Genomic DNA, 27,935 nt, shown 5'->3' on the forward strand with positions numbered 1-27,935 from the left:
TGTTAACATAGTAAATCAAAAATTAAATGATGGCAGGAGAGTTATGACTAGGCATAGGAGTTTCTGAGCTAACCTCCAGTTTTCCTGCAGGCTTCAGAGTGGCTGGCAGGTAGGTCATCCAAAGTGACTGAAAAAGAAGACACAAGACAGCCTGGAAACAGGGGCAACAAGAAGCGTGATTCATATGACATGTCAACCAGAAGCTGTGGCAGGTCTTCAGGTGTGAGCAGGAAGATGGAAAGACCATCCAGAGATGAGCTAGGGATGGAGCAGGCGGTCAGCACAAGCATAGCAGTGAACACCCTGGAGAAGCAGATGTTTGTGCCCAAACTTCAGCACAGGGATGGAAGATTTAACAAATAAAAATAAAAGATGCTCAGTTAAATTCGAATTTCTGATAAACAATATATAATATTTTATTATATCCCAAATATTGGGTAGGATATACTAATATTTGTGTTTTATAAATAGTTATGTAATTCAAATGTAATAGGATGTTTTGTATTTTATCTGGCAGTTCTCCTCAGTGGCCTTTGTGAATGCCCCAGTAATGTAAAATGAAGAGAGAGAGGAAGAAGACTCTCAGGAAATATAATTGATGTGTGAATGATCTGAAAGACCACTCACTTTGAGGGTTTCTTTCCTAGAAGTGACCAGATTAGATTTTTGCATTGGAAATAAATGTAGCTCCAAATGAGAACATTTTTGTTACAGAAAAATGAAGTGTCATCTTTGTACATCCAAAATAACATAATTGGATTTGCTTTTAGGTTCATGTGTCAGGTAAAATATGGCACTTTGCAGTGTGATGTTTACATCTTTGTGCAAGTGACCAGCACAAGCTAAATTATTATCCTTCAGTGTTAATTCCAAATTCCTAGTCTTCTCCACCTCTGATCCAATAAGCTGGGACCAGGGGAGTGGGGTAGGAGAGTGGGGTAATGTGACCCTCTCTGTGAATGAGAAGTAAGGGGTCCTTGTGGGCCTAATTTGTGTCTGCAGTAAACATCTGCCATCTTCAGCCGTGACAACTACCAGTAGATTGCTGAGTTTTAAAGCTGGTGCAGAAACTAAAAGATCAGGGCACATGAATCGTATCTTCCACATCTCTAGCTCCAGGAGTAATCAGAAAGAAACTCATAGCTTCTTTTTTTATAAGGCTACTCTCTTCTCAGTACATTTCATTATGCCCTTGTCATGGGCAGCACGTGTCACTATTATACATCCTTTGGACCTTATCTTGACATATTATTCCTCTGTTTTATTACCAGTTTTAGACAGCGCCATAGTGCAGATTAAACCCTCGACATCCAGTTACAGAAATACCAATGCATTCATTTAGAGTGCTGTCAGAATCTTTGTGCAATTTCAATACCCAACTTGCCAGAGATGTAGTGAAATGCAATGAAATACATGGCTTTTCTTAAGAGCAAGGGAGGATCAGGGAGTTATGCATAACAAGGAAAAGATTGTTTCGTGCCTGTGAGGTAGCAACAGCAAGCATTACAGGGTTAGTTATTCTAAGAGGGTTTATATTCCAATTCTTAAAAGTTATAGGGCCCCATTCACTTAAAGGGTTCAGTAGAATTCCAGGAGGAAAATATCCAAGGGAATGGAATTCTTGAAATGTCTCCTGAATTTAAAAAGATTGTGACTGGGGAAATGACTCACCCATCATTGGTGGTGAATTCATGGAGCCAGGAATCTTAAGTGCACTCTACAGTCTATCTTGGCTTTACAGTTTAACAATGAATTAATGTGAGCCCATGGAGTTTAGCCCGATAGGCCCTGATCACCAGCCAGGCCTAGAGACCCTACCCAAGGGATCCCAGATTGCAAGAGGGCACAAGCTGGGCTGAGGGACACCCGCCCCCCAACACCCGCACCCCGCCCCCATACACCATGTGCAACGGGCCTCTAGTTTATAATAATTATTTAGAACAAAAAATGTCATTCATTGTTGCCAGGCTAGATGACATCATAGAGAAAACATATTGTCCCTCATTATTGTACCAACTTCATGGTTTTGTAAGGTAGGGGAGAAAGAAGATATTTTTGGTTCATTTTAGGTCCCTGTGGATCTGGGACCCTATACCTGTCAGCCCACAGATGTCTTTCTAGTGAGTACACTGAGCAATGTTAGGCTTGAGGACTATATTTGTGGTAGGGTAATGGTAAGCGTAGGAGTGAAACCCTAACTGATTTGGCTCAGTGGATAGAGTGTCAGCTTACGGACTGAAGGGTCCCAGGTTCGATTCCGGTCAAGGGCATATACCTTGGTTGCGGGCACATCCCCAGTAGGGAGTGTGCAGGAGGCAGCTGGTCGATGTTTCTCTCTCATCGATGTTTCTAAATCTCTATCCCTCTTCCCTTCCTCTCTATAAAAAATCAATAAAATATATTTTTTTAAAAAGAGTAGGAGTGAAGCCTTCACTCCATGATGTATGTGCTAAACAGAAATTGAGATGGGGCTGTGCTAGGAGATGGGGCTAGGAAGCAATCACAGGTTGCATATTGAGGGCTCCAGACATCACATTAAGAGTACATTCATTTTCCTCTTGTTCCCTCTATGTAGAAAGCTAGACACTCTCTTCTTTGCCTACCCAAGTCCTACTTTTTCTCTCATAAAACTCTGCTTAAGCATCAACTTTCCTCTGGCAAGGGGGGTGGGGCGGGTTCTTGCTTTTCTGGCTGCTCTATTTAGAGGTCTCTTTTCTGTCCACACACTTGTTCAGCATATACCACCAAGTCCTCTGTGGTCACAGCATTAGCCTGTCATCTCCATTGAACTAAAAGCTCCTTAACTCTTCTCATGTCCAATATAGGCCTTGGCAAGTGATGAACAGATAAATGAGGTGGGGACTTTTACTCTGCCCACTGTACAGATGAGGAAACTGAGTATAGAAGTCATAAATAACATGTCATAAATAACACTGTAACATTTTAAAGTCACAGTGATGTGTGGAAAATGTTGATTTAGAAAGAGAAAATATGAGCGATCAATCCACATAGAACCAATTCAAAGTGAAATTCTATTGCTAATTATTTTGCTAATTCTCTTTTCTACAGAACCACTCAGGCTGCTTGAGCTGACCTGTAAATCTCCTTCTAACTCAGTTTGATCCACAGACCTTGCCAGTAGGTTTTTCTCATTGACTTCTTCTCTTACTGCTCAGGGGAGTACAGAGATTCGGTAGTTATAGTCACTCTCTGCCAGGATTTGCAGTTAAGATTGTTCTAAATATACCTGGTCCAATGTCCCCTTCAGGACTTTGCAGTTTAACAAAAAGGAGTTTGGTTTGGAAAACATAATTCTCATATCTAGAAACCAGCTGAGCCAGAGAATCCTAGAAGTCAGTTCACCCCTCCTCTTCCAACCTACCAGACAACCTTTCTGTCTGCCTTCCCTCCCTCCCTCCTTTCTTGCTCTTTGACCATGAGTAGTTTCTATTAGCTGTTTGCATATAATGAGTTTCTAGTTTGAAATTCACAGCCTTTCCTGCCACATTATGTTAGCAAAGATATATTACAAATGACAAAATACAACCTTAAAATAAAACAGAAAGTGAACCCAGATTTAACCTGTTTCATCACAGAATACTTTTTTTCTCCTTCCTGCGGTGTTGGGGGAAGAAAGGAAGTTAGAAACTGTAAACCAGATGAGTCTGATCATCAATTTTCATTCTCCATGGAAGTTGCATAAAAAATTTCTCAAAACTGCCCTGGCTTGTTTGGCTCAGTGGATAGAGCATCAGCCTGCGGACTGAAGGATCCCAGGTTCAATTCTAGTCAGGGGCACAGGCCTGGGTTGTGGGCTCAGTCCCCAATGGGAGGGCATGCAGGAGGCAGCCAATCAATGATTCTCTCTCATCATTGATGTATCTCTCTCCCTCTCCATTCCTCTCTGTATATATATACTTGTATATGTATACACACACAGATATATATATATATATATATATATATATATATATATATATATCCTATATAATAAAAGGCTAATATGCAAATCAACCGAACAGCAAAACGATCAGTCGCTATGATGCACACTGATCACCAGGGGGCAGATGCTCAATGCAGGAGCTGCCCCCTGGTGGTCATTGTGGCCCCACAGGGGGAGTGCTACTCAGCCAGAAGCCAAATCATGGCTGGCGAGCTCAGCAGCAGTGGAGGGAGCCTCTCCCACCTCCAGGGCAGTGCTAAGGATGTCTGACTGCCACAGGGAGCAGCCTAAGCTGTCAGCCAGTCATCCCCTGAGGGCTCCCGGACTGTGAGAGGGTTGCAGGCTAGACTGAGGAACACCCCCCCACACACACACTGAGTACACGAATTTCGTGCACCTGGCCTCAAGTCTACATATATAAAAGGCTAAGCAACCGGCCAATTGACCAGTAGGTATGACCCACACTGACCACCAGGGGGCATATGCTCAACGCAGGAGCTGCCAAGCGACAGCAGCTTTGCAGAGTGCCCTCTCACACTCTGGGACCTCCCAGGGGATGTCAAACTTTTGGTTTCAGCCCAATCCCCACAGGCCAGGCAGAGGGACCCCATCTGCCGAGGGACCCCACTCACTCCACAGACGCCCATTGAACCCTGGCACCGCCAGGGAGGGACAACGGGAGGTTGGCTCCAGGGCATATCTGGCCCATCTTGCCCAGTCCCACCCTGCCGGCCACCTTCTAATTAATTTCCTTTCAATGTGCATGAATCCGTGCACTGGACCTCTAATATATATATATGTAATTTCTCAAAACTAAAAAGGAAAATAAACCATGGCAACTTTATTTTCTAAATTAGGTGTTCTCTTTTAGAAGCTAAAAGAATTAAACACTTGCCTTAATAAAAATGGAAGCCAATGGGTTGGAGCCTTTGGGTAAATGTTTAACTTTTCCTGTCTCTACAGATTTGGAAATAGTCGTCTCATAGATGTGTCTCAGAACAGAGGTCTGCAAAATATGGCCCTTGGGCTAAATCTAGCTTTGCATCTGTTTTTGTAAATAAAGTTTTATTGGAACACAGCTATGCCAATTCACTTAAGTATCCTGTATGGCTGCTCTCATGCTACAACCACAGAGTTGAATAATTATGTCACAGATTGTATGGATTACAAAGCTGAAAATATTTACTATCTGGCTCTTTATAGAAATTGTTTGCTCATTTGTATTTTAGAAACACCCAGAGGGGAGGACTTTGCCTTCCCGTCACTGGGACCACAGTTTAAACTAGGAAATTCTGGGATTAAATATGATTTCTCAGTGGGAAAACACACCTATGGACTGAGAAGCCCAGCAGAACTTGTGTTCAAATTCTGCCTCTGCTTACGACTGCCCTGTGTGACTGTGACAAGTTGCTTAACTTTACTGAACTTCAATTATTCTATCTGCAAAAAGGAGACACTTTCTATTTTGAAGAACTCCTATGACATTAAATGATACAATGTTCAAAAGTGTGCAGTGCAGTGCCAGCCATGGAGTGGGCACTCAGTGAAGGTAGTCTTTCCTTTTTGTGGCCAAATCGAGTGAGCCACATGCGAGCGCACAGATCCCTCTGTCTGGAAAATGTCCACTTGTACAGTGGAAAAATTCCTCGTCATTTTAGTACATTTCTGAATGTTATTAGGAGTCATTGAAAAAAATGTCTTTGTCCACTACATCTTGTGTTCTATTCAGAGGATTTTTACCACGTGCGTCCTGATTCATTTTGAATTGTTATTTAAGGCCAGTTTTAAGTAGGATTCCCCATGGTTACAGTAATAGCAACAATTTCCAGCAACTCTTTAGAAGGATTTATACAAAGAAGAGCAAGGAACTTGTGTTCAGAAATTGCCTTCCTGCATAGCATTTTCCCCCTGTATACAATCAATCTCTTAGCTAGACGCCAAGCCTCAGAGGCCAGACCTCTAGAGGATGCGCTGACTCCAAGAAATGTAGGCCAGCGGCCTTGCTGCTGAATGTGTAAAATTCCATTTGAAAAGAAACCAGGCCCTTGTTACCAGCATCACAATAAGCTGGAGACATAGATTGATTTTGTTAACTATTGTGCCCCTGGTGTAGAGTCACTCTTCTAGCCTCAGTCCAATGCAACACACTTGCTCTGTGTCTGTTTTGTCCACTTTGACAGAAGACTTCCTCCATATGTCTGTCCATGTATTTGAAGAGATGCAACTAAGCCATCCAGACTGAAGAAATATGTTCTATGTTAATAAATATTTTTTCCAGACATTCACTTAAACATTGTGCCACGAATACTTAATCCACAGGAGGTGGGCCGCATGCAGTGTCATTATCTTCAATTTACAGGTGAATGAAATAGTGATACGATGAGGTGAAGTGATGTGGTTGACAGGTATACACTAAATGCGCAGAGCAGCAAATAGCCACTGGATGCTTTTGCCGTGCACGCATTACCAGGTGTGCGGAGAAACTGGCAAATAATCTGTCCTCTTTCACCCTCCTTCCAGCGTGCTTTTTGGGCACAGATATACTCCAGGCTTCATTGTATTTCCTCATCACATTTTCTCTTGGCCTTAATCTCATCCTTTGTCCTCCTCTTCCTCCTCCTGTTCTTTTCTTCATCTCCCCCACCTTCCTCATCTCTCCTGCCTTCTTCTTTGTTTCCCCCACTTTCTCCTTTTCTATTCTAATCCTACCACATTCTATATTTGTAAGCTGCCTTAAATCCCCTGGGCACAAAGTAGGTTGTAAACATATATTTACATATACAGTATATCATGTATATATATGACAGAATCTCAGAAACTCAGAGTTGGAATTAATGCAGGAAGAGCAAAGACTACAATTCCTCCGATCAGAGCTGATTGAGCAAAGTTTACTTATATCATGTTGTTATGACTAGATATCCAAAAACAAATGACGCTTTAGTCTGTATCACAAAAACATAGGAAATTAAACAGTTGAATAGATTAGGGCTGTGGGAGTCATTTTTCCCATCACATCAATGCCACCATCTTTGGACATGTTTCATAGATGATTAAAACTCTAGCATTATCCATATCCCACCTATATTCTCTCTATTTAGGTGCATAGAAAAAAAGTCATTTTTCACTTGTATTCACACACAAAAGTTTGATAACAGACACTAATAGCACAAAAAAGAAGTCAGATAAATACCTTGGTTTATATGCTCAGGTAAAAACACAGCACTTCAGAGTTCTCTAGTCTCAACATGAAAGCAATGCCTGACTGAAACTCCTTGACCAGGAGTTTTCTTTTTTTTAAATATATTTTATTGATTTTTCACAGAGAGGAAGGGAGAGAGATAGAGAGTTAGAAACATCGATGAGAGAGAAACATCGATCAGCTGCCTCCTGCACATCTCCCATTGGGGATGTGCCCGCAAGCCAGGTACATGCCCTTGACCGGAATCGAACCTGGGACCTTTCAGTCCGCAGGCCGACGCTCTATCCACTGAGCCAAACTGGTTTTGGCATGACCAGGAGTTTTCAATGTAAGGTTGAGACCATGAGAGCAGTGGTTTGCAGTCCTTGCTGCACGTTAGAATCATCTCAGAAGCTTTATAAGGATTGCTCTTACCCCATACCAGGAATTCTGATTTTTTGGTCTTGAAAGGGCCCTGCATTGTTTTTTTGTTTTTGTTTTTCCCCTCTAAACTCTTCAGACAATTCTAATATTAGCAAGGGTTCAGAACCACCATGCTAATTGATCTTGAGTTGTACAGTCAGTTGTAAGTCATAACAACTTTTCATTTTCTTGTTTAATGAACAGTCAGAATAGAATGGAATAGAAAATATTGGTATGCAATTCAAGTACTAATGGGTACTATTCCATTAAGCTTTTGTTTCTGTTTCATGTATATTAGGGGGGATACTGTCACTGTTTAAGAAATAATTGCTTACTGTGAGTTATAGTGGCAAAAACACTGTTTTAGATTGTCTTTAACAGAGAAGGGATGTTATGTTGATAGTTGCCTAGAGAAAATCGGAAAATCTCCATCTGTTCTAAGAGAGAAGCCCAGTTGCACTATGCACTATTTTTAAATGCTTGCAGGGCATGCAGTGATCTCCGCGCTATCAAATGTTTCTTACCTATTTATAGAAGCACTTCCACCTTCTCTCACACACCAGCTCTCCTCTCTCCTGTAAGCACCATCACTGCTTAGACTTATTCAGTTGCATTTCTTAAGACTATCTAATAGCTCAGTTTTCTTGTTTTCAAATCAGTTCACTCTAACTCTTAGTTAGGGGTATTTAAGGAAGATTTACACCTCAGAAGAAAATATAGGATCTAAGGTTTAGCAGTAAAGTACTCTATTAGTTCTCTGAAAATCCCTATCAGATCCGTAGGCCTAGAACTCAACTAAATTTTCTGAAATCTTCCAGGATGCTTTCTGGAAGTAGAAGTGGGGCCTTCGTATTAGTACTCAGTGCCCAACTATTCTAGGATAGTCAGTGGGTTTCACAGATCATACCAGACCTTCAGCTCTTATGATTTCTTAGCAATTCGTATGATGATAGCATGGAAACCACTATCAAGAAAAGCTAGTGTGTGGAGAGTATTATGCTAAGCGAAATAAGCCAGTCAGAGAAAGACAAGTATCACATGATCTCACCCATACGTGGAATCTAATGAACAAAATAAACTGATGAATAAAATAGATCCAGGGACATGGAAGCATGGAACAGACTGTCCAATCTCAGAGGGAAGGCAGAGGAGGGTGGGTGGGTGGGTGGAGAGAGATCAACCAAAGAACTTGTATGTACATATGCACAACTCATGGACACAGACATTAGGGTGGTAGAGGCCTGGGGCGGAGGGTGGGGGTGGGCTAGAAGAGGTCAATGGGGGGAAAAGGGGAACATATGTCATACTTCCAACAATAAAGATTTTAAAAAATAAAGGAACTAGTGTTCCCAGTCTCACTGGCCCAACCCTCCGTGAACTAGGCCCTCCCCTCCTCCTACCCCTCCACTTATAGTTTCACGTCTGTGTTGATGCACACGCGCTGCTCTTTCTTCCTGTCATTTTGTTCTGAAGTGGCTGTGGAGCGACTAGGGGGAGGAGCAGGTAGGGAGGCAAATGGAGAAGGGAGCTGAGCCGGGGAGGCTGCGGCCTTGCAAGGCCTGGAGTTGCCTCAGCTGGGGCTTCGCCTGGGACAGACCTGAAGATTGTGCCCACAGTTCATGCAGTGCCCCTTCATGCCACTTTTACCTTCAGCTGAGGTACAGACTTGTAGGATCTCTTTGCTATCTTAGAACAGTACACACAGTGGATAAATGATAATTTTAAAAATACTTCAAATGCATTAAGGAAAGGAGTGACTGAACTCAGCTATGAAAAGCAACTGAGGAATAAAAAACAAATAAATAACTTGCAGCCCAAAGGGGAAAACAAATACAAGTATACATCAAGTTAAACCTCCTTTTCAAAACATCATGAGTAAAATGATGTTTCCTCAAGGAACATACTTCACAGAATACTGTGTATTAAACGTGTTAAGAACTGAATGAAGCAGGAGAGGAAATCACTTCTTTTGTATTTTTTCTTTTTTGCTGGTGATCTAGCCCACAGCACCCAGAAACTTCCTGGAAATAGAATCAGGTAGTCCATTGAGCAAGTTTGCTAAGAGGGCTAATGGGGCAGTATTTTGAGACAAGGGAGGCTGGCGTGAACTTTACAAAGGGAGTTAATTGAAATGGCAGGACAGCAAGCTCAAATGTGTCACCACATGGCAGGAGAGAGCAGGACAGACTGTTCAGCAATTCTTTAGAAATTAAAGCACCTTAAATATCAGCAAACTTCTATACGTGGCATCTTCCAGGACATACAAGTGATGAGGGAAAGGAGGGGAGTGAGAATTGTAGAATAAATTGAAGACATGACAGAGGTTGACCTGTAGGTGATACCAATGACTAGAATGCTTGAATGTAATAGAAAAGAAAGATGAATCAATTGACCAAAAAAAATTATTCAGAACTGGTAATGGAAGCCTGTAAGTCAGGACGTGAACCTTCTGCAGACACTGAAGCACTATGACACACGATGTGTCTGAAACCAGCCTTTGACATGGCAGAGGAGAAGGCATTTGCCTTGGATTTGGTGGCGAGTTCAAAGAAAAACTGTGGCCCTTCCTCAAAAATAATCTTTCTGTCAAGCTGGATATAGCACCAGATGGTTTTAACAATTTTCCACTCCAACAGAGAATGAAAAAAACTGAAACAGAAGGAAATGAATGAAATCAATAAATACTAAAAAGGCAGTCAAAAAATGCCATCGGAAAAATGAGAGGTGTCTAAACAATCCACAAATGAAACGACACATGCTTTGGATTACAGATGAATTTAAGAAGGGCGCAACACAAAAACACTGTGATTAAAGGGAAAAGAAAGGAAAAGGAAATGTAAAAAAAAAAATCCCCAAAGCTAATGAGCTTTGGATATTTCCCCTTCCTTCTTTCCTTCCTTCTTCCTTCCTTCCTCCCTCTGTCCATCCCTCCCTCCCTCCTTCCCTCCCTCCCTTCTTTCTCTTTCATTTTTCCTTTCTTTTCTTCCTTTTCTTTTCCCTTCCCTTCCCTTCCCTTCCCTTCCCTTCCCTTCCCTTCCCTTCCCTTCCCTTCCCTTCCCTTCCCTCTCTCTCTCTCTCTCTCTCTCTCTCTCTTCTTTTCTTCCTTTCTTCCTTTCTTGGCTATTCATGACACAGCCTAATACACTGACCTTTTCCATGGTTCAGTATGATTTGTTTCCTTTGGGGGGAAATAACACTGGCATTATTGTCATTTGCTTCCTTTATTCCCACCACTCAGCAGCCACTCAACATATCCATTTTCTTGTGTGAATAAGGAAAGTGAAGACAACTAGACAAGTTACACCTGGTCATTTGATGGTTTCTTAGCCTTCAGTCCACCTAGTGCACGGCTTTGCCCAATCTCATTTCTTACTCTGCTTTTTGTGTCTTCCATACAAACCATGCTGAGACTTATAAAGACCCACAACATCTAAGAAGGTCAAGTATGATAACGTAGACAAGGGCAGGATTAGCTCCACTTGGAGGATAAAGACCGTGGATAATTCTTCCTATTGCTCTAAGGTTCCTTTTGATAGCTTTAATACATTCTATCAATGTGATCTGTTTCTATGGATCCATCCCATTAAAAAAGGGAGGTCGATGAGAGGTGTAATGTGCTTATTTCATAAACAGTGATGATGTCTAGAGCAGGCATCCTATTCTGCAGTTTTCCTGGAGAGAAATCTAAGGAAAAATGGGCGGTGACAGTGGGGGGAGGGGTCGGGTACAGGAATATGTAAGAGAGGAGTGGTGGGGAGGATTTTGAGCAGACGGAGAGGTATTCGCAGTTAACATTATTTCACTAGGCTTGCACAGTATTCCTGCATGGTAGGTAGAGCAAGTATCATTATCTCCATTAGGTCGATGAGAAAGATGAAGCCCAAGATGTGAAGTGACTTGCTTTGAGCTCTGACTCCAAGTGACTAAATCAAAAGCAGAATCCACATCTGCTGATTCTCACTTTATTCTGCCAGAACAATAATGAAGTTTAAGTTGTAATATCTACTTGGGCCTGTGAAAATTCCATGACCAATCATTCTTACGGAGGCAGTTAAGATCCTTGGTGACTTGGCTATTTTTTACCTTTACAGCCTTCCGAGCTATGCCCTACCTCATTAATTAGCCCCAGTCATACTGAATTAATTTTATCTTCTCTTCTCCTACTCAGCAACTCCTTATCTTTCCGCTCTCAGGCGACACATTTCTTCTTCTGAAAGCGCTATCTAACATCTCTAAGTTAGTGAAAGATGACCCTTCTTCATGCTCCTTAGACCTTGTTCTTTCCCCTGTTCTGGCACGGTGCTCTAATTGCCTGTTTTTCTGTCCTTATCTCCACCTTAAACTTCTTAAGGATGGTGACATTACAGCACCAGTGCCTAGCACAGCTTTTGGCCTATAGAAAGGCTCTCAAAGTGTTTGCTCAATAAATAAATAAAGCCAATATTAGAAGGTATAATTGTTTTTAAAATTCACTTTTATAGTCTACATTACAACAAGCCTTTCTGCTATTCACAGCCTAAATTTAATTTTGTCCATTCAGTCAACAAATGTTAGCCTAGATCAGGGGTGGGGGACCTTTTTTCTGCCAAGGGCCATTTGAATATTTATAACATCACTCGTGGGCCATACAAAATTATCAACTTAAAAATTCGCCTGCTATATTTGGTCAAATATTTAATTAACTCACCCCAATGCCTTGGCAGGGCCAGACCAAACGATTCTGTACCCCTGGCCTAGATGCTTAGTACTTCCATTGGGGTTGTATGCCCAAACTCCTGGCATCATAGTACGTACTATAAAATAGGTCCTCAATACATAATTTTGGAATGAATTAATTAGTACAAAGATGATTAATATACCAACTTCCTGAGGCATTTATTTTAGACAATGTCTTGACTGTAAGTAATGGTGAAATGGGACAGAATATGGGAAGAGCCATATGAGAGTTTTTGGTAGCTTTTGTTTGGTAAGCTGAAAAATGTGATTGCAAGAAGTGAGGACTTAAAGTCGCTCATGTAGTCACTGACTCTTGGGAAAGTGGCTGCTGAATCTGATCTGGCCTGTGGAAATCAAACGTGACTGGACTAATCTTGACAAGGAAAATACACAACTTGCCGACTCATTATGTGTTTTTAGTGATCTCCTTAAATATCACCAGAGTCACAAGTATTTAGAAAAATCTTAAAATGCTTCATAGACAAGATATTGCCACTAGTAAAAGCCAAAGTTATATCTACAGGGACAAAGTTAAGGGCCCGAAATGGGATGTTAGTAGTTTTGACCTTTAGTTTGATATGGACTCTACTGCCATTTTCCATTTCACCAAACTCTTTATGAACTCTTAATGAGTATTTATGGAGCACTCTCTTCCACACATATTTAAGTGCTCACTGTAGAGAGAGCAGAGAGTGATGTGTAAAGAGCTTAGGCCTTGGCTTCAAGAGGCCTTGGTTTGAAGCCCAGCCCTACCACTTAGAAGCTACATGATCTTAGGTATTTCACCAAACTTTGCTGTGTTGCAGTTTCTTCACATGTACATGGGTGTTGACAAAAATAGTACAACTTGAGATTTAAATGGCTTCCTGCATATACAGTGCCTAACACATAGTAAGGACTTTATAATGTTGGCTCTGGCCATTATTGGTCTGTGCTAGGTTAGGTGTTGTGAATACAAACACTGAAAAGGAGAGTTATGGTTTCTGTCCTCATGCTGTGTGCTTGACATTTGCCTGTTTCTCTTTACTGTATAATTCATTCTTCAACCTTCCTCTGCCTTGCTGTGAAAAGGGCCTGACTCCAGAAAACCACAATTCCCAGGCTCCCTTGCTAACTGGCTGCCTGCTAGGTTTAGGCAGCAGAAGGTTCAGAGAAGAAATTGAGCTTGGAAGGCCAATGGTGACTTGCTGCTTGTGTAGTAGCATCAATGGCAGAGGCTGTCTCTTCTTTCCTGCCCATCTTCTCTCCAACAGAGCCTCCTTCTTTGCTCACAGGCCCCACTGCAATACCCTAGTTCCCAGGCTTCTTACCAGCTTTCTGCTGTGGGAATGAGGCCAATATAGAAGAAACTAGAACAACAGGAAAAAGGCAAATTCTTGATGTAGTCCTGGATCCAACTGTGCCTGCAGATTTTATAGATCTAGATGTTTTAAAATATGAGCCTGTACAATTTTCCTTTTTTTGCTTAAGCTACTTTGATTTCTTTCACTTGCCTCTGTGAAAATTTTCATACATTGTCTACTAATTCATGAGACTGTTTGAGATAGTACACTATAAAGCAGTTCTCATTGAATATTTGTCTCCGGGATCCATATAACTAGTTTTTACTGTCCTGCTAGGATTAAGTGTATAAAGATGAGCAAGATAAACATGGTCCTTCTCTTTGGTAGTACAATAATGACAGATTAAGTGTTTTACACTTAAAAAGTAAAAATCTTAGCTTTTATTATACTTATTCCAATATTGTTGTTTTCTCTGGAGAGATCTTTCCTTAGTTAATGTGTATCTTAAACAAAAGAGATCTCATCAATTTTAATACAAGAATATAAACTAAAATGCAAAGCAAAAAAACTTTGGGGAAATAGTTTTCATTTATTTTCAATAAAGTAAATCCCAAGCCTCTAGTTCTTTATGGGAAGCTTCCCAAGGCAGGAGGATTTTTCAGTGCAATGAAATTAACAATGTCACTGCCGCAGGACAATCACTCATTCTGCTATATATTTTCTTGGCTCTCCTCTTCTCCATTTGACTAAGATGATCCATTTGTCTTCTGATAATGAATGGGCTTCCTCTTCCTTTTAGCCACTAGCATAAGTCACTGAAACTTGCCCAAGACATGTCTAAAGTTCATTTGCTTTGGGAATTTTTTTGAATCTTGCATAGTTGATGAAAATAAATTTGTAATCAGGATGCAAGTATAAGTGTGTGTGTATATATATGGTGTGTTTGTGTGTGTGCGTGGTGTGTTTGTGTGTGTGTGTGTGTGTGTGTGCTTTGTCTTTGAAATATATGCCGTGGCCTTTTAATGTTGTAATGCATGGGTCAGGCTGTAGTTGCTATGGAAACAATAACCAAATTTCCTGACATTTGAGGGTAGGGAGATGCAGTGGTGGCTGCTGTGATCAAAGTTGAAAGATTGCTGATAAAATTAAAGTAGCTTAAAGAGTAAGGGGTTTTTTTCTACCTTAATATTCAGATCAGAGCAATCAGCTCTTCCCCAGGGTCTCCCAATTATATCTATCAAGGCCAGGCTGAAGGCTTACTAATATTCCTTTAATTATTATTTTATACTCAGTTTATTTTGGATAATGGATGAGTGGGATTTTGGAGTTCTTGATTATAGTTGCTATATAATTTTATATAGTATAAAATCATGCTTTATGGTAATGGGACACATTATATCCAGATTAATGTCCACCCATGAGAAAATTGCTATTAAGATAACAAAATGCATGCTTTTGTTTGGAATGTGATACCTTGAAGTACAAGTTGATCAGTCCAATGAATGCATCTAATACATTCTCTGTTTAAAAGGGGTCATTTCTAGGACCTCTATGACTCCTGAAGAGTTTCTCTGTAGCTTCCAGTATGGCACTGATATTTTTGCATTGTTAAGGTTAATAAGATGCACCATCTGAGAAGTTCATATATCTGTGTTTATTCCATTCATACTACATGTAGCCCACAGGTTGAGAACCGCTGGACTATGGGGAGTGGCATAATCCCCCTAATTGCTTAGTGAGGGTCCTCTGTGCCCAATACAATGTTACGCTTTGTGGATGTGGACAAGATGTGGATAAGAAATGATTCCCGCTTTCAAGAACCGGTTTTGCCACATGAGGAGAGAATACATGCCGACTGCTCATTGAGTGGGGACACTGCAGGAGGAAAGCCAACAAATGCAGCCGAATATAAAGGCAGGAAGTGAGTCCAATCGAATGGGCAGATAAAGAAGCTGAAGAGGAAGCAGAACTTGAGATGGAACCCAAAGGAAGGGCAGACCTTGTTAAAGAGGGAAGACTATGTTTGGTGTTAGTAAACTTCAGAACTTATAAGTATACTGTACATATTCTTTTAAATGTCATATGTTATATTAAAAGAGTCAAGGTAAAGCAAATGGTGTGAGCAAAGGTGCAGATGGGGCATGATCTAGTGGTTAAGGGACATTGAGTAGTTTGGTTATGCTGGGGAGATAGACAGATGGTTCTATTAGATATTCTCAGGTAATGAAGATGCTCAGGGAATTATGGGGGCAGTGAAGGACAGGTTAGAAAATCTGGGATTTTGTAGATTCCAAATGACATTGAGGGCCACAGGGCTTAAACTGTAATAATCTGAGGTCAAAGTGAAGACTCTAAAATGGTGATAAACATAGTGAATTGTCTTCCACTGCTTGGCAAGAAGTTAGCAGTCAGTAAATGCAAATTGATTTGGGTTGCAAATAAAACCAATGTGACACCAACTCAAAAAAACCTTTGGAATTGTAGCTGATATACTGTGGTTGTTAAAACTTGTTGACACTTGTTTAACTCCTCCATAGCATTTTCTTCAGATTTTTTCCTCTGGGTTATTGTCACTTCAGGCCTCTTTAATATAGATGAGTTGAAAAGAAGAGGTTTTAAAAGCCTAGTGGTTTTTTTTTATATGAAGTTGTATAAAGTATGTATAATATGGTAGGAGCCTTGAGTGAGTTATAAACAGATTTTTATTTCATACTGAGAAATTGGCCCACCTTGATTTCATACAGATGATGACATGGTTGTCTCAACGCTTCTAGTACTCATAAGGAAAATTGTTAAGGATGGATTTAGCATTCTCAACTCTGAGGGTTTTCTGGAAACACAATGGGTAATCTATCTCCAAGTTAATACATACCTATTGCTTCTGATTTAGGGCAATCATAGAATGAGACCAAGCACATTTGGCACAAAGTAGAATATCATACAGGTTATGTTTGTGGGTGTTTGTTTTCAAAATTAAGTGTATTTTAAAAATGGACAATCTTTTAATCTTTCTTCTTTTTTCCCCCCAAAGGGTCTTCTTAAGAAATGCTACTCTGCCAAGGCGTCTTACCTCTTCCAGCAGGATAAATTCTATGATGTCAGCTATGACACAGGAGACAAGTCTATCCAATGTAGCAGGAGAGCAGATGCATTCAAGTTCTGGATGACTTGGAAGGCCCTGGGCACATTAGGCCTTGAAGAAAGAGTTAATCGTGCTCTTGCTTTATCTAGGTACTTGCGTGTGTGTGTGTGTGTGTGTGTGTGTGTGTGTGCACCCACGTGTGTCTATAATAGACTCAGTGACAGTAACATTTGTGAGGTCTGTACATATTATTTCATTTGTGCATTTCTTCTTTTATCTGATAACCATTTTTCCCAGTATCTACTATGTGATAGGAATTGTAAGCAAAGTACTCCTACCCACTGCCCTCCAGGATCCTAGCCTAGTAAGAAATACATTCTGGTGCTAATGCAGATAAAAATACAGGTGAACCTACTCTTTTGTTAAAGGAAGGTGCATGGTGCTCCAGACCACTCAGCAGGATTCCCCAGTATATTCATGAGGGTCATTGGCAGGGAAGCAACATTCAACTAAGACACAATAAAGAAAGGACAGAAGAATAATCCAGGCAGAGGGAATAGCAGGCCTAGATTTCCAGATCTGAGAGAGATCATGGTGACTTCAAGGACCCAAATAGCAGGTCTTGAGCCTGTGGGACTGGTGTAAAGGCATAAAGGTAAAGTGGAAGCCCCAGGGTTGCTTGCCTTGTTGTAACATTAGAGACAAAGCCTTTGAACCCACTTTCAAAGACATGTGAAGAGCTCTTGATATATGCATTGGACACATATATCACCTGAACAGAACTCTGCTGCTAAGCTTGGATCAGTGGGTGCCAATGGGCAGGCCATGACCAAATTTACTTTTAAATATGACTTGTTGGGCCTGAACTTCATAGGGTTAACCTTCATGATTTTAAAAAATAAAACATTTGAACATTTAAAATAGTATTTAAAAATAGGGAGATTTGTTAAAAATCTAGATTTTTGGCTTCTATTCCGAATGCTCTCAATCCCACATGGTGACAAGCTGCTGAACATGACGCCCGACTCTCGGAAGAACCATCGTCCCCTCCTCTCATCCTGTTTCTTATCTAGCTCATTTTACTATAGCTTAGAGGTGCTAGCTCTACCATTTATAAGCTCTTCGTGACTTGGGAAAGTTTTTTTAACCTTTCTGTACCTCCGTTTCACCCCAGTAACATGGAGATAACAACAGTGTCTAACTCAAATAATTGTGATGAGGATTAAATGAATTAACATGTGTAAACACTCAGAACAGTGCCTGGTTGGCATGTGCTACATGCTATATGAGCTTTAGTGTCAGTTTTTTGTGTTTTGTTTTTCCCTGCTTGCCACTACAGGCATCAAAGTTTGTGATCTCTGGTTTGAATAATCTCTCCTTCTTCACTCCCTGTTTACATTTCACTTGCAAAACCTGAAGATCTCCCTAGAGACTTAAAACAATGTCTTCTTTCTACGCCGGGAGTGGTATGGGTGCTCTCTACAACACTTGGTGCAACAGCGATGCTCTGAGCATCACTGCGGATTTTCTGGAAACCCAGGATCTTATAATAATAATGATTTCATCTAAAGTCTGCAACTTGGCTGGAGTGGCTTTATCTCATACTGTGGTGGCTTGGGGTGGAGAAAAGCAGACTGGGCCTACTTTCCACATGTCTTTCATCTTCCTTGGGTCAGCAGGCTAGCCGGAGTGTGTTCTTGTAATGGGGCTGACGGAAGATAAGGCAAGCCCACTTTAACCTCCTGGTTGCATCATATCTACTAGCATTCCAATGGCCAAAGCAAATTTCATGGCCAAACTCAATGTCAAAAGGCAGGAAGTACAGTCTACCATTTTGCAGGAAGAACTGCAAAAGTACATGGCAAAGGATTTGGTTATAAGGACAGGTGAAGAGACGGCTTTGGCACTTTCTGGTGATTGTGGTTTCAGAAGTAGTTTGAAAAATCTGCAAATATGTGTCAGGATTCTTTTGGTGGTAACCGACAGAAATGTTAACTCCAGGTATCATAAAGAAAGAAAGATAATTTATTACCTCATATTACTTATAAGCTAGTATAGTGACGACTTCTGGAATGGCTTACTCAAGGGGCTTAAACAATATCACCAACCTCAATTTATCTCCATCTATCAGGTCTGTTCTCCTTCATGTTTGGTTTCTTCCTATGAGGAAAGGCAGCTGCCAGGAGTGTCAGATCTACATCCTCCCACATTCAGGGTCAAGGTAAAAAGGAGAGACTTTTCCTCTCTCAATAACCCCGAGGAAATTTATAATCATTTCTGTGTGAACCAAGCATCCACCTCAGGATCAGTCACTGTTTTGAGGGAAAGGTGCTACTCTCATTGGTCATCTGAGCCACATGCCCTCCCTTGGCACTAGGGAGACTGACAATTCCTCCTATAGGACATGTACTGAAACTGGGTGAGCAGTGTGCTTTCAGTACAAGTAGGGCTAAAGTGCTTCGATCAGAAGTAGGGCGAGAACTACCCAGAGGTGAAAAAAAATGGAACTGTCTACCATAAATATTCATAGTTGCTCATTAAAAGTTCAGAAATCTCTGTTCACTTTTTTGTATTTTCTCATACCATTTAAGTGTGGTAGAATCTCTGCATTATTTTTTCTAAGCCGCTGAGTAATTTAATAACAGGTGTCATGAAACAGGCGAGATATAAATATTTGATGATTGTATTTATTATAAAGTTAACATTCATCTCAGGGTAGAATTTAATTTATAGTCAAAGGAGTTTTCTAATTTTTGCAGAGAAATATCACAGGAGGATAAATGTTAACATTTCAGTTCAATTCAGCAACACTTATTGTTTATAAATGTTTGTCAAGTTGAATTGAATGGAATTAACATTTCAGTGAGCACTGCTGCAGACTCCGTGACCTATATTTAATACTTGAAAAATAATCCCTCCTCTTTCATGCTGTTACTCATAATAGTTTTGTTCTCCTTAACGTTCCACATTCTTGATATCTAACACTCTATTCCTGGAGTGAGCAAAAGTTATTCTGTTTTCCCACCCCCAATACCAAGCAAAAGCTAAGTCCTTTTACAGATATCACTTTGAATGAATATAAAATTATAAACTTGGAGAAAATTACTTTAGGATTAAGAATGATATTAAGATAGCAATATAAGGTCTTTGTTTTCATGATTTTTATTTCCTTTTAAATTGATTGGTTTGTGATTCTGCTCTTTGCGGGGGCGGGGGGGGGAATGGAACATTTTCTCAATTCTGGGAGCTAATCTGTATCCTTGAGTCCATGTGTAGTGGTCTAGAGATAAAATGTCTCTTGGGAGGGGAAAACAAAGCCTCAGTTTGTAATGTCTGCCAATTTCCAGTTGTGGTTTACAAAATTCCAGAATATTTAACAATGAGCTCTCACTAGCCAGTAAAATCTAGCACTACAACACCATTGATTTTGTGAGCCAGCATAATCAGTTCAGACCACTGACTGCTGAGAGTTAAAATACCATTTTCCACCACACCCACTGACCCTAGACCACCTGCTTTAGATTTTATGTAATAAAAATGATTCTCATTCATGGCGTTCGGCTCTACTTGCTATAACTTCTCTAATTTATGGCTAACACTTTGTTTCCTAGAAGTATACTATCCTTCAGCAGATAAGAACTCTAGCAAAGTGAAGATGCAAATGAGAATTGTGGTACTATTTGGAGTGCACCTCTATTATCAGCAGTCTAACGTAGCTAACCTATCCATTTCCCTAGGCCCTGGGTTAGGTGTCTTAAATACTGGAAAAGCTGTGCAACTCTTTACCACTGGCACATTGCAATAAAGATTGCACTGACCTGATAGAAGCAATGGTTTCATGTTCCTGAATCAAAATGGAGCTTAGTGTTAAAATTTCTGTATTGACTTTAAGACTTAAGGGCCCGATTTTGATGTACCTACAGACTGCCATCACCTTGACCAGGTAGCTTGCTCCTGTTCCCCTGGGAAAGCAGGAACAGACATTTTCAGGAGGACTGTGATTCCTATTTCACCAGTTGTCAGAGATCCAGCAAGAAGGAAACATGGATGGCCTGGAAGATCGGGAAGGCTTTTCTAATTTTCTTTTGACCCTTGTCATCCCAGTTGATGACCGCACCTTTCTCAGAAGAAATATTAACGACTGGAAACTTGCTTTCTCCTTGGGTTGTTTGAAAATCAGTGGTGTTGGGAACCTAAAGCCACATACCATTGAGACCCAGGGGGCTGAGGTTTAAAATCACCATCTCCAGCACAAGGCAGGAGATTGTGCACCTCGGATTTCTGCCTAAGAAAGTGGAAAATGTTTCACAATGCCTGGGGCAACCTGTTGCTGAGGGCCCCTTCTAGCCCGTTGTTGTGGCACTCAGGTTAAATGGATATTCACTAAGGGGCAGTTTTTAAAGCAAATCTACAAGAGTCACGTACATAGGTCTTTTCAACAACGAACAGTTCACAAACTCCCATTCTGCTGTTGCCAGGTCTCCAATGTATCATTTATCTATCCCCTTGGCACACGTCTCTGCAATTCCTCCAGTGGAATTTATTTCACTGGCTTGCATGAACACTGAGGGATTTACTGTTGTCAGTATGGAAAAGGTGAGCAGTTACACAATGGCACTTTGGTGCTAGTGTGTTTCTCCAGGTGACAAGAGGAGAGTCCAGAAGACTATGAAGGACTAACGTTTTCAATTTTTTATATTGGTGATTTTTGAAAAAATCACCATTGCAGTAGAATGTAGTAGGTAGGTGTTTGTGATGAATCACAAGCCATGCATTATGTCTTAATGTATGCAGAGCATACAGAAAGCAGATGGAAAGAACTCCCAGGAGTTCTGCAAGGCTCCATGTATCAGAAAAAAATGTCAAGTGAGGAGATGAGACCGGGAGAGAAACTTGGTTCAGAGTGCTCCAAGAAGACTAAGTGGCTGGTGAATTGAGAAAGGGACTAGAAGGGCTATTCCCAGAAAGGACAATGAAATGCAAAAATATTAAATTCATTTAACAAATCAGAGAATGGAGGGTATCTGACATCAGAAGCACATTTTTAAGCAAAGAAAGGGAGAGTGTTTCAGAGCAAGATTGTCATGAATGTATGCTTCAAAATCAAGCCAGAATCTTCATATAATGAGTTTTTACCCAGTAGGTTTGGTGAAAACTCTTGCTGATGTATTTTTTTCTCTCTTTTCTCTTTTTTTACTAAGCTTAGTGAGGACAGTGATGAGTTTTATGAAGCTATTGTTGTTCCTTGAACCTATTTACCTGGATTCTTTTTGGTCGAAGTGGTTTATGGTTCCCGCATTATGTCCCAAAAATCAATGTACATCTTTTTATTTTCCTGGCTGGCATCAGATAAGAATAGTTTTTTTAAATGTATTTCATCTCTAGGCTGTTTCCATATATTGAAAAGAAAAGTTGTGAGGAATAAATCATTCCTATGAATGTAGGAAGAAGTGACTCAAAACCTTATATTGATTCCCTCTCAAAACTGATTTTATTTTTGAGGCACTTATAAACTAGCATTTCTGAAACTATGCTCTGTGGGATTATAGACATCCAGAACATCGTAATAAATGTTCTTCAAAAAAAATATTTTCATGGTCAAATATGCTTAGGAAATGCTAACTACTACATTATTCCTCTCTTGGAGATTCGGTGTTCATTAGCACATTAAGGACTCTGAGGGGGGCTTGTAATCTAGAAACATTTTTAACTTTGCTTTAACCAGAATGCAGGCACTGTTAATTGTTCCCCCAACAACCATGCTCCCCTTTTTCTTGCCAACAGAACCTTGATTTTGTGTAGGTAGGAATACAATGTTCCAGCTGTGAACATTGGTCCAAGCCAATTCCCGTTGCTAACAATTAGTTCAGGGATGGGTATATGACTCAGCTTCAGTCAATAAGATACAGGAAGAATTCTGTGAAGGCATCTGGGGGAAATAGTCTTACGTAAATAGAGAAAAATTAAGTAAAACCACTTTTGCTCCAGCCCTTTCTCTTTCTTCTTGGAACACTGTTGTATAAGGACATGATATATGGAGCTGTAGCAGATAGCTTGATGAACATGAAAAATTTTACTAATCCTGAGCATATGGCTAGCTGAAATGATAGAAAATGCCTACTTCTTAATGATAGCATTGAACCATCTAACCAGCTCAATAAACGTCCTTATAAATTAAGCCAAGAATATTTCTAATTGTAGACGACAGCCATTGCTCAGATGTATTTGGCAATGGAACCCCTCCATGTGGGAAAGCTATTGACATGGTGTGTCATGGAGCATGGAATTGTTATAATAGCAGCTCTTCACCCGAGTGACCTCTACTCTCACCTCAGTTGGAGTGTTAACCCTGGCTGGCTCTGAGAGTGACTGCAGTGGGGAGATTTACCCTCAGGCAAAGCCAGGTTCCCATGGTTAGCAAAGAGCAGAGTCTTAATTTAATTGATTCAGTTCTGTTTTAGGATGCCTTTCTCCCAGGAGCAGCTCTAGCCAGTTTGGCAGAAATATTTTAAATTGAGACTATTGGTAGTGTGTGTAAGTTTCATACAGTCATAATCTCTTAGGGAAGGATTTTACCAGTCTAGCCTCACATCTCCATTACATGCGTGAGTAAACTGAGGCAGGCTCAGGGAGGCTAAGGAATTTGCTCTGTCCCAGAGTTGATTAGCTACACAACTAGAATCTTCTACAGTCATTCTGAGGACCTCTGGAGTTACAAAGTTTTTGTAGCCTCAAGGTTTCCAGGATTAGTGACGGCTTCCTCAGGATGAGATCACAATGGCATCGGCTTCTGCGTGAACAGCTAGTCTATAGGTTTCTGCCTGAGCAGGTGAGGAAAGTGTGGTTCCAAGCTTTCCTTGCCTAGATTGTATATGTCTATTTGGTTTTGTGCTTTACATCTTATTTTTATTCAGTACCTTTTCAAAAGTACACAAGTAACCACATCTATGAAACTTTGCAAAGAAACATGAAAAGAGAGTTAATAATTTCTACCTCCCCCGTTGCATTGCATTTTTCCTCTCTTAGGTAATCACTAATAATTTACTAAGTACTTTACTACATGATCATATATAATTGTGGGTAAGGATTAATTTTGCTTTCCTTTTTTATAATTTCTTACACAGTGGAATCATAGTATCCACATTTTGTTTCGTTTCTTGCTTTTACCTCTTACTAAAATATCATAAGAATTTGTGTGGTTTAATCGAAGTAGACATAATCCATTTTTATTAATAGCTGCATCATATTACATTGTATTGCTATAATACATTTTATTCTACCATTTGCCAATTTCTGGACATTAATCTTGTTTCTAGTTATTTTGTATGGAATACACACACACATAGATTTAGATACAATAATGTATATATGTACATATACATATAAAGATGTATATGTGTATGTGTGTATATAGTAGTGATTATTTTTTCCCTGGTCGATCAGCATCTCTAAAGTGGTTGGCTGTATCAGAAGATATGATTATTATTAATTTTAAAAGGTTTTTAGCAGCTTTCTGTCACATTTTCACTAGGTTTAGGTGTTGTCTCTCTTAAAATTTATTTTTATATCACATGGGCAACATAGTTCAGTATTCTTTTAATTTGCACTTCTTTGATTATCAGTGATCTTGAGCATATTTTCTGATGTTTACTAACCATTGGAGTTGCTTTTTGCGAAGTTAGGAGTGTGCTAAAGGTTCAAACATTACAGCTACATAACATCTCCTGAAAAAAATACCCAGGGAAAGGAGTATGTAAAACATCAAATACTTTGGTAGCGCTCGCGCACGCACGTGTGTGTGTGTATGTGTGTGTGTGTGCATTCACAATATTATTGCTCAAAATAAAGGGTCTATATTATCTAGTTAATAATGGTAGAATTTCATCAGATTTTGTATCATTTAAAGATGATATAACTTATTTGCTAAACACCAGTATTTAAACTTATATGATGAACTATATAAACAAGTTTGGAGAAAAAGAACTGAGTCCATATTCACATTCTAGAATAGCCTTTATAACAAATGAACATAATGATACTAACCACCCTCATTTTCACAGTTTCTATACTTCATAATTTGTTAATTTCTGATTAAAAAAAATTTACAACAGCATTTTGAGATTAGAAAAGTAGATTGTGTTATTTCAGTTCTATAGGTAAGGGAATTGAGGCCTGAGAAGAGCATTTTTTGTTGTCCTTAAATATTAATTGAATATGTGTCATTTGGTGACAGGATCACATTTCATATGGTTGTACCGTAACTCTTATAACTGACTGGACCATAGTTTTCAAAGCCAGTCCTTGTTCCTGGGAGTGATGTTCCTCCTTCCTCCTTTCCTTCCTTTCTTTCCCTTTTCTTTTTCTCTCTTTGCTATTACATATAAAATCACAATAAATACCCTAGCAAGTACATTTTTGTCAGCACCCCTAATCACCTCGTTACATTTGACCCCCAAATTTGAAATATTGAGTCAAGTATTGCAAACTTTTCAAGGCTCATGACCAAATCACTAGTTTTCAAGGCCAACCATTTCAGAAGCTTTCTATTTTTATATAGACAACTAGAGGCCCAGTGCATGATTAAATCGTGAGCGTGTAGAGTCCCCTAGGCCTCGCCTGCCATCAGGGCCATGTCCGCCACCCTGTGACACCTTGGACACTGCCGGCGCCCCACGATGCTCCACCAATGCTGCTGGTGCCCTGGGGGTCGGGGAGGGCCTGAGAGGTGCTCCATGCACCTCCTGGTGACTGGTCATTTTGGTCGTTATGGCATTACGGCCACAGGCCTTTTATAATATAAAAAATCAATCCCAGGGAAGGAGTGTCAGTGTTAATTTACTTTATATCCTCAATGTCTTTTCAGTCTTTTCTCCATCAGATTCCGTATCTCATGTATCTGTGTTCTTTGCTTGTGGTGTGATAATTCTTTTTTCCCTGACATTCAAAATGACTTTAGAGATAGTTCACCAATGGCTACAACCTGCTTACTTGAACATAATACAAATAATCAGTTATTCTTCCCTCTGTCCTGGCCTTGGACAAGATGACACTCAGCTTCCTTGATCTTGAATGAAATTGCAAGCAGGACTACACACCAAAAACTCTTTCTCCCCAAGTCACCTAGGTAATTTAAGTACCTATGCTAAATATCCACCTAGGATGTGAATGAGAACTCCACATGTTCAGAGATATATAGCCAGTCTACTTTGTGTGGATTTCATAATGGGGTGAAAGTCTGATGCTAACGTGTGAGATAGACATCATCTCATCCAAAAATGTGTCTTTTTACTCAGGCCCCAGGAGATTGCCATAGGTTCAGGAGAATCTGCCAAATCCATACCTTTGCTTATACCTCTACCCTTACTTATTCCTAAGCCTCATATTTCTAAGCCTTGTCTCTGGTCCAGAAATAACAGTTTTGTCATATGTCAGTCGTGTTCATGGACTTTTTAGATTTCAGATTATAAATATTATTGTGGGGTTTTTTTAGGTACCTGGTAGAAGAAATCAAGAAAAGAGAAGGATTCAAGTTGCTGATGGAAGTAAGTACGGAACTGTGCCTATGATTTTGTCACTCAGCAGTGATGAAGGTGGTAATTTTCCAATCTATTATATTTCATTGGTTTTTGTGTTGCAGACTTAGAAACAAGTCATTAGCTTAATTCAGAGAGTCCATTATGTTAATTTACTCTATTAGTAAGTGTTTTTCCTTTGTTGGATTCAGAGAACACACTTGCCTTTACATATTGAAAATTAAAGTGCTCAATAATAATTACCAAGGATAATACTGAATAAATTATGTCCTCTGTCCTGATATATAAATTGCGTAATGATTGTACTGCAAATATTCAGCTGTACTATAGTGGTGCCTGCATGTGAAAAATCAATTAAGTGAATGTACAATAATGCTTATAGATTTCTCTTTTCATAAAATAATGAGAGCATATTAGCTTTGGAGCAATGGAAAAATAAGTCATTTTGTTGTTGGATTCTTTGCTAGACAATAAGAAATAGGTGGTTACAAAGATAGAGAATATTTTCCCCCACAAATTTATGATTAGAAAATATGAGGAATATTATTTAATTCTGTTTTTTTAAGAAATATAAAATGTGAGGTTGTCTTAGATCTTCTTATAAGTAGCATATGCTCAATAGCAATATTTTAAAATATATTTTTATTTATTTCAGAGAGGAAGGGAGGAGAGAGAGTTAGAAACATCAATAATGAGAGAAAATCATTGATCAGTTGCCTCCTGCATGTCCCCTCTGGGGATCGAGCCCACAACCCAGGCATGTGCCCTGACCAGGAATAGAACTGTGATCTCCTAGTTTATAGGTCAACGCTCAACTACTGAGCAACACCAGCCAGGCTCAATAGCAGTTTTAACGTAATATAAAAACTTCTCTTTTCATAAAATAATGAAAGCATATTAGCTTTGGAGCAATGGGAAAATAAATCATCTAGATATTGCAGTGTAGGAACCTATTTTGTATATAAGCAATCTAGCTATTTTTTTATATTCATTTATTTATCAAGATTTATTGAACAATTTCTGTGTGCCAGGCCCAGTTCTAGGCACTGGAGATATAAGACAGGGAAGTTGCCTGCTCTCATGGTTCTTACATTCAAATGAAAAGTGATAGGCAATAAATAAGCCAATTAATACATAGGAAATATCAGATAGTGAGAAATCTTAGGAAAACAAGTGAATTCATCTATATATATAAAAGCCTAAGCCACTGAATAACTAGTCCACCAGTCACTATGATGTGCACTGACCACCAGGGGACAGATGCTAAATGCACAGGATCGGGCTCCCTCCTGTCTGGATCGGGCCTGCGGGGATCGGGCCAAAACCGGCTCTCCGACATCCCCTGAGGGGTCCCAGATTTCGAGAGGGCACTGGCCAGGCCAAGGGACCCCACCAGTGCATGAATCCGTGCACTGGGCCTCTAGTAAGAGATAATCTAGTACACAACTAAATAATTAGACAGTTACAGATGTGATAAGTGAAAAGTTAACGTTGATGATGTGCAGCAGGCTAAATAGGCATCTCAGACAGTGATTAAAGAAAAATTGAATTTATTTAAAGAAAAGGGAATGGGAAACAGGGATATCTACAGGAAAGATCTACACAGCACTGAGCCAAAGGGTATTGGGGTCCATGATGGCAGCAAAAATGTACTTAGGACAGTGAAACAAGGAAGGTCATAAAAGAAGAAACAGGAAAGCCTTGGTTGGGCTGCTTTGGGCTGTCTTGAGAAGTTAGAGAAAAGGGGGCCTTGGAGATGGGTTCGGGGGGTGGAGGG

General features: G+C 40.0%; 1 protein-coding gene across 1 annotated transcript in view; it reads left to right on the forward strand.

The window, feature by feature from the left end:
* The window catches only part of GADL1 (glutamate decarboxylase like 1), a 138,294-nt gene that overhangs the window by 63,672 nt on the left and 46,687 nt on the right, over positions 1–27,935 (forward strand). The window contains exons 12-13 of the mRNA XM_023752908.1: positions 16,575–16,774; positions 26,116–26,167. Of these exons, the coding sequence (XP_023608676.1) occupies positions 16,575–16,774; positions 26,116–26,167 (252 nt within the window). The remainder of the gene's footprint in view (positions 1–16,574; positions 16,775–26,115; positions 26,168–27,935) is intronic.

This window comes from Myotis lucifugus, unplaced genomic scaffold, assembly GCF_000147115.1.
Source record: "Myotis lucifugus unplaced genomic scaffold, Myoluc2.0 scaffold_39, whole genome shotgun sequence".
Classification (NCBI taxonomy): Eukaryota; Metazoa; Chordata; class Mammalia; order Chiroptera; family Vespertilionidae; genus Myotis; species Myotis lucifugus.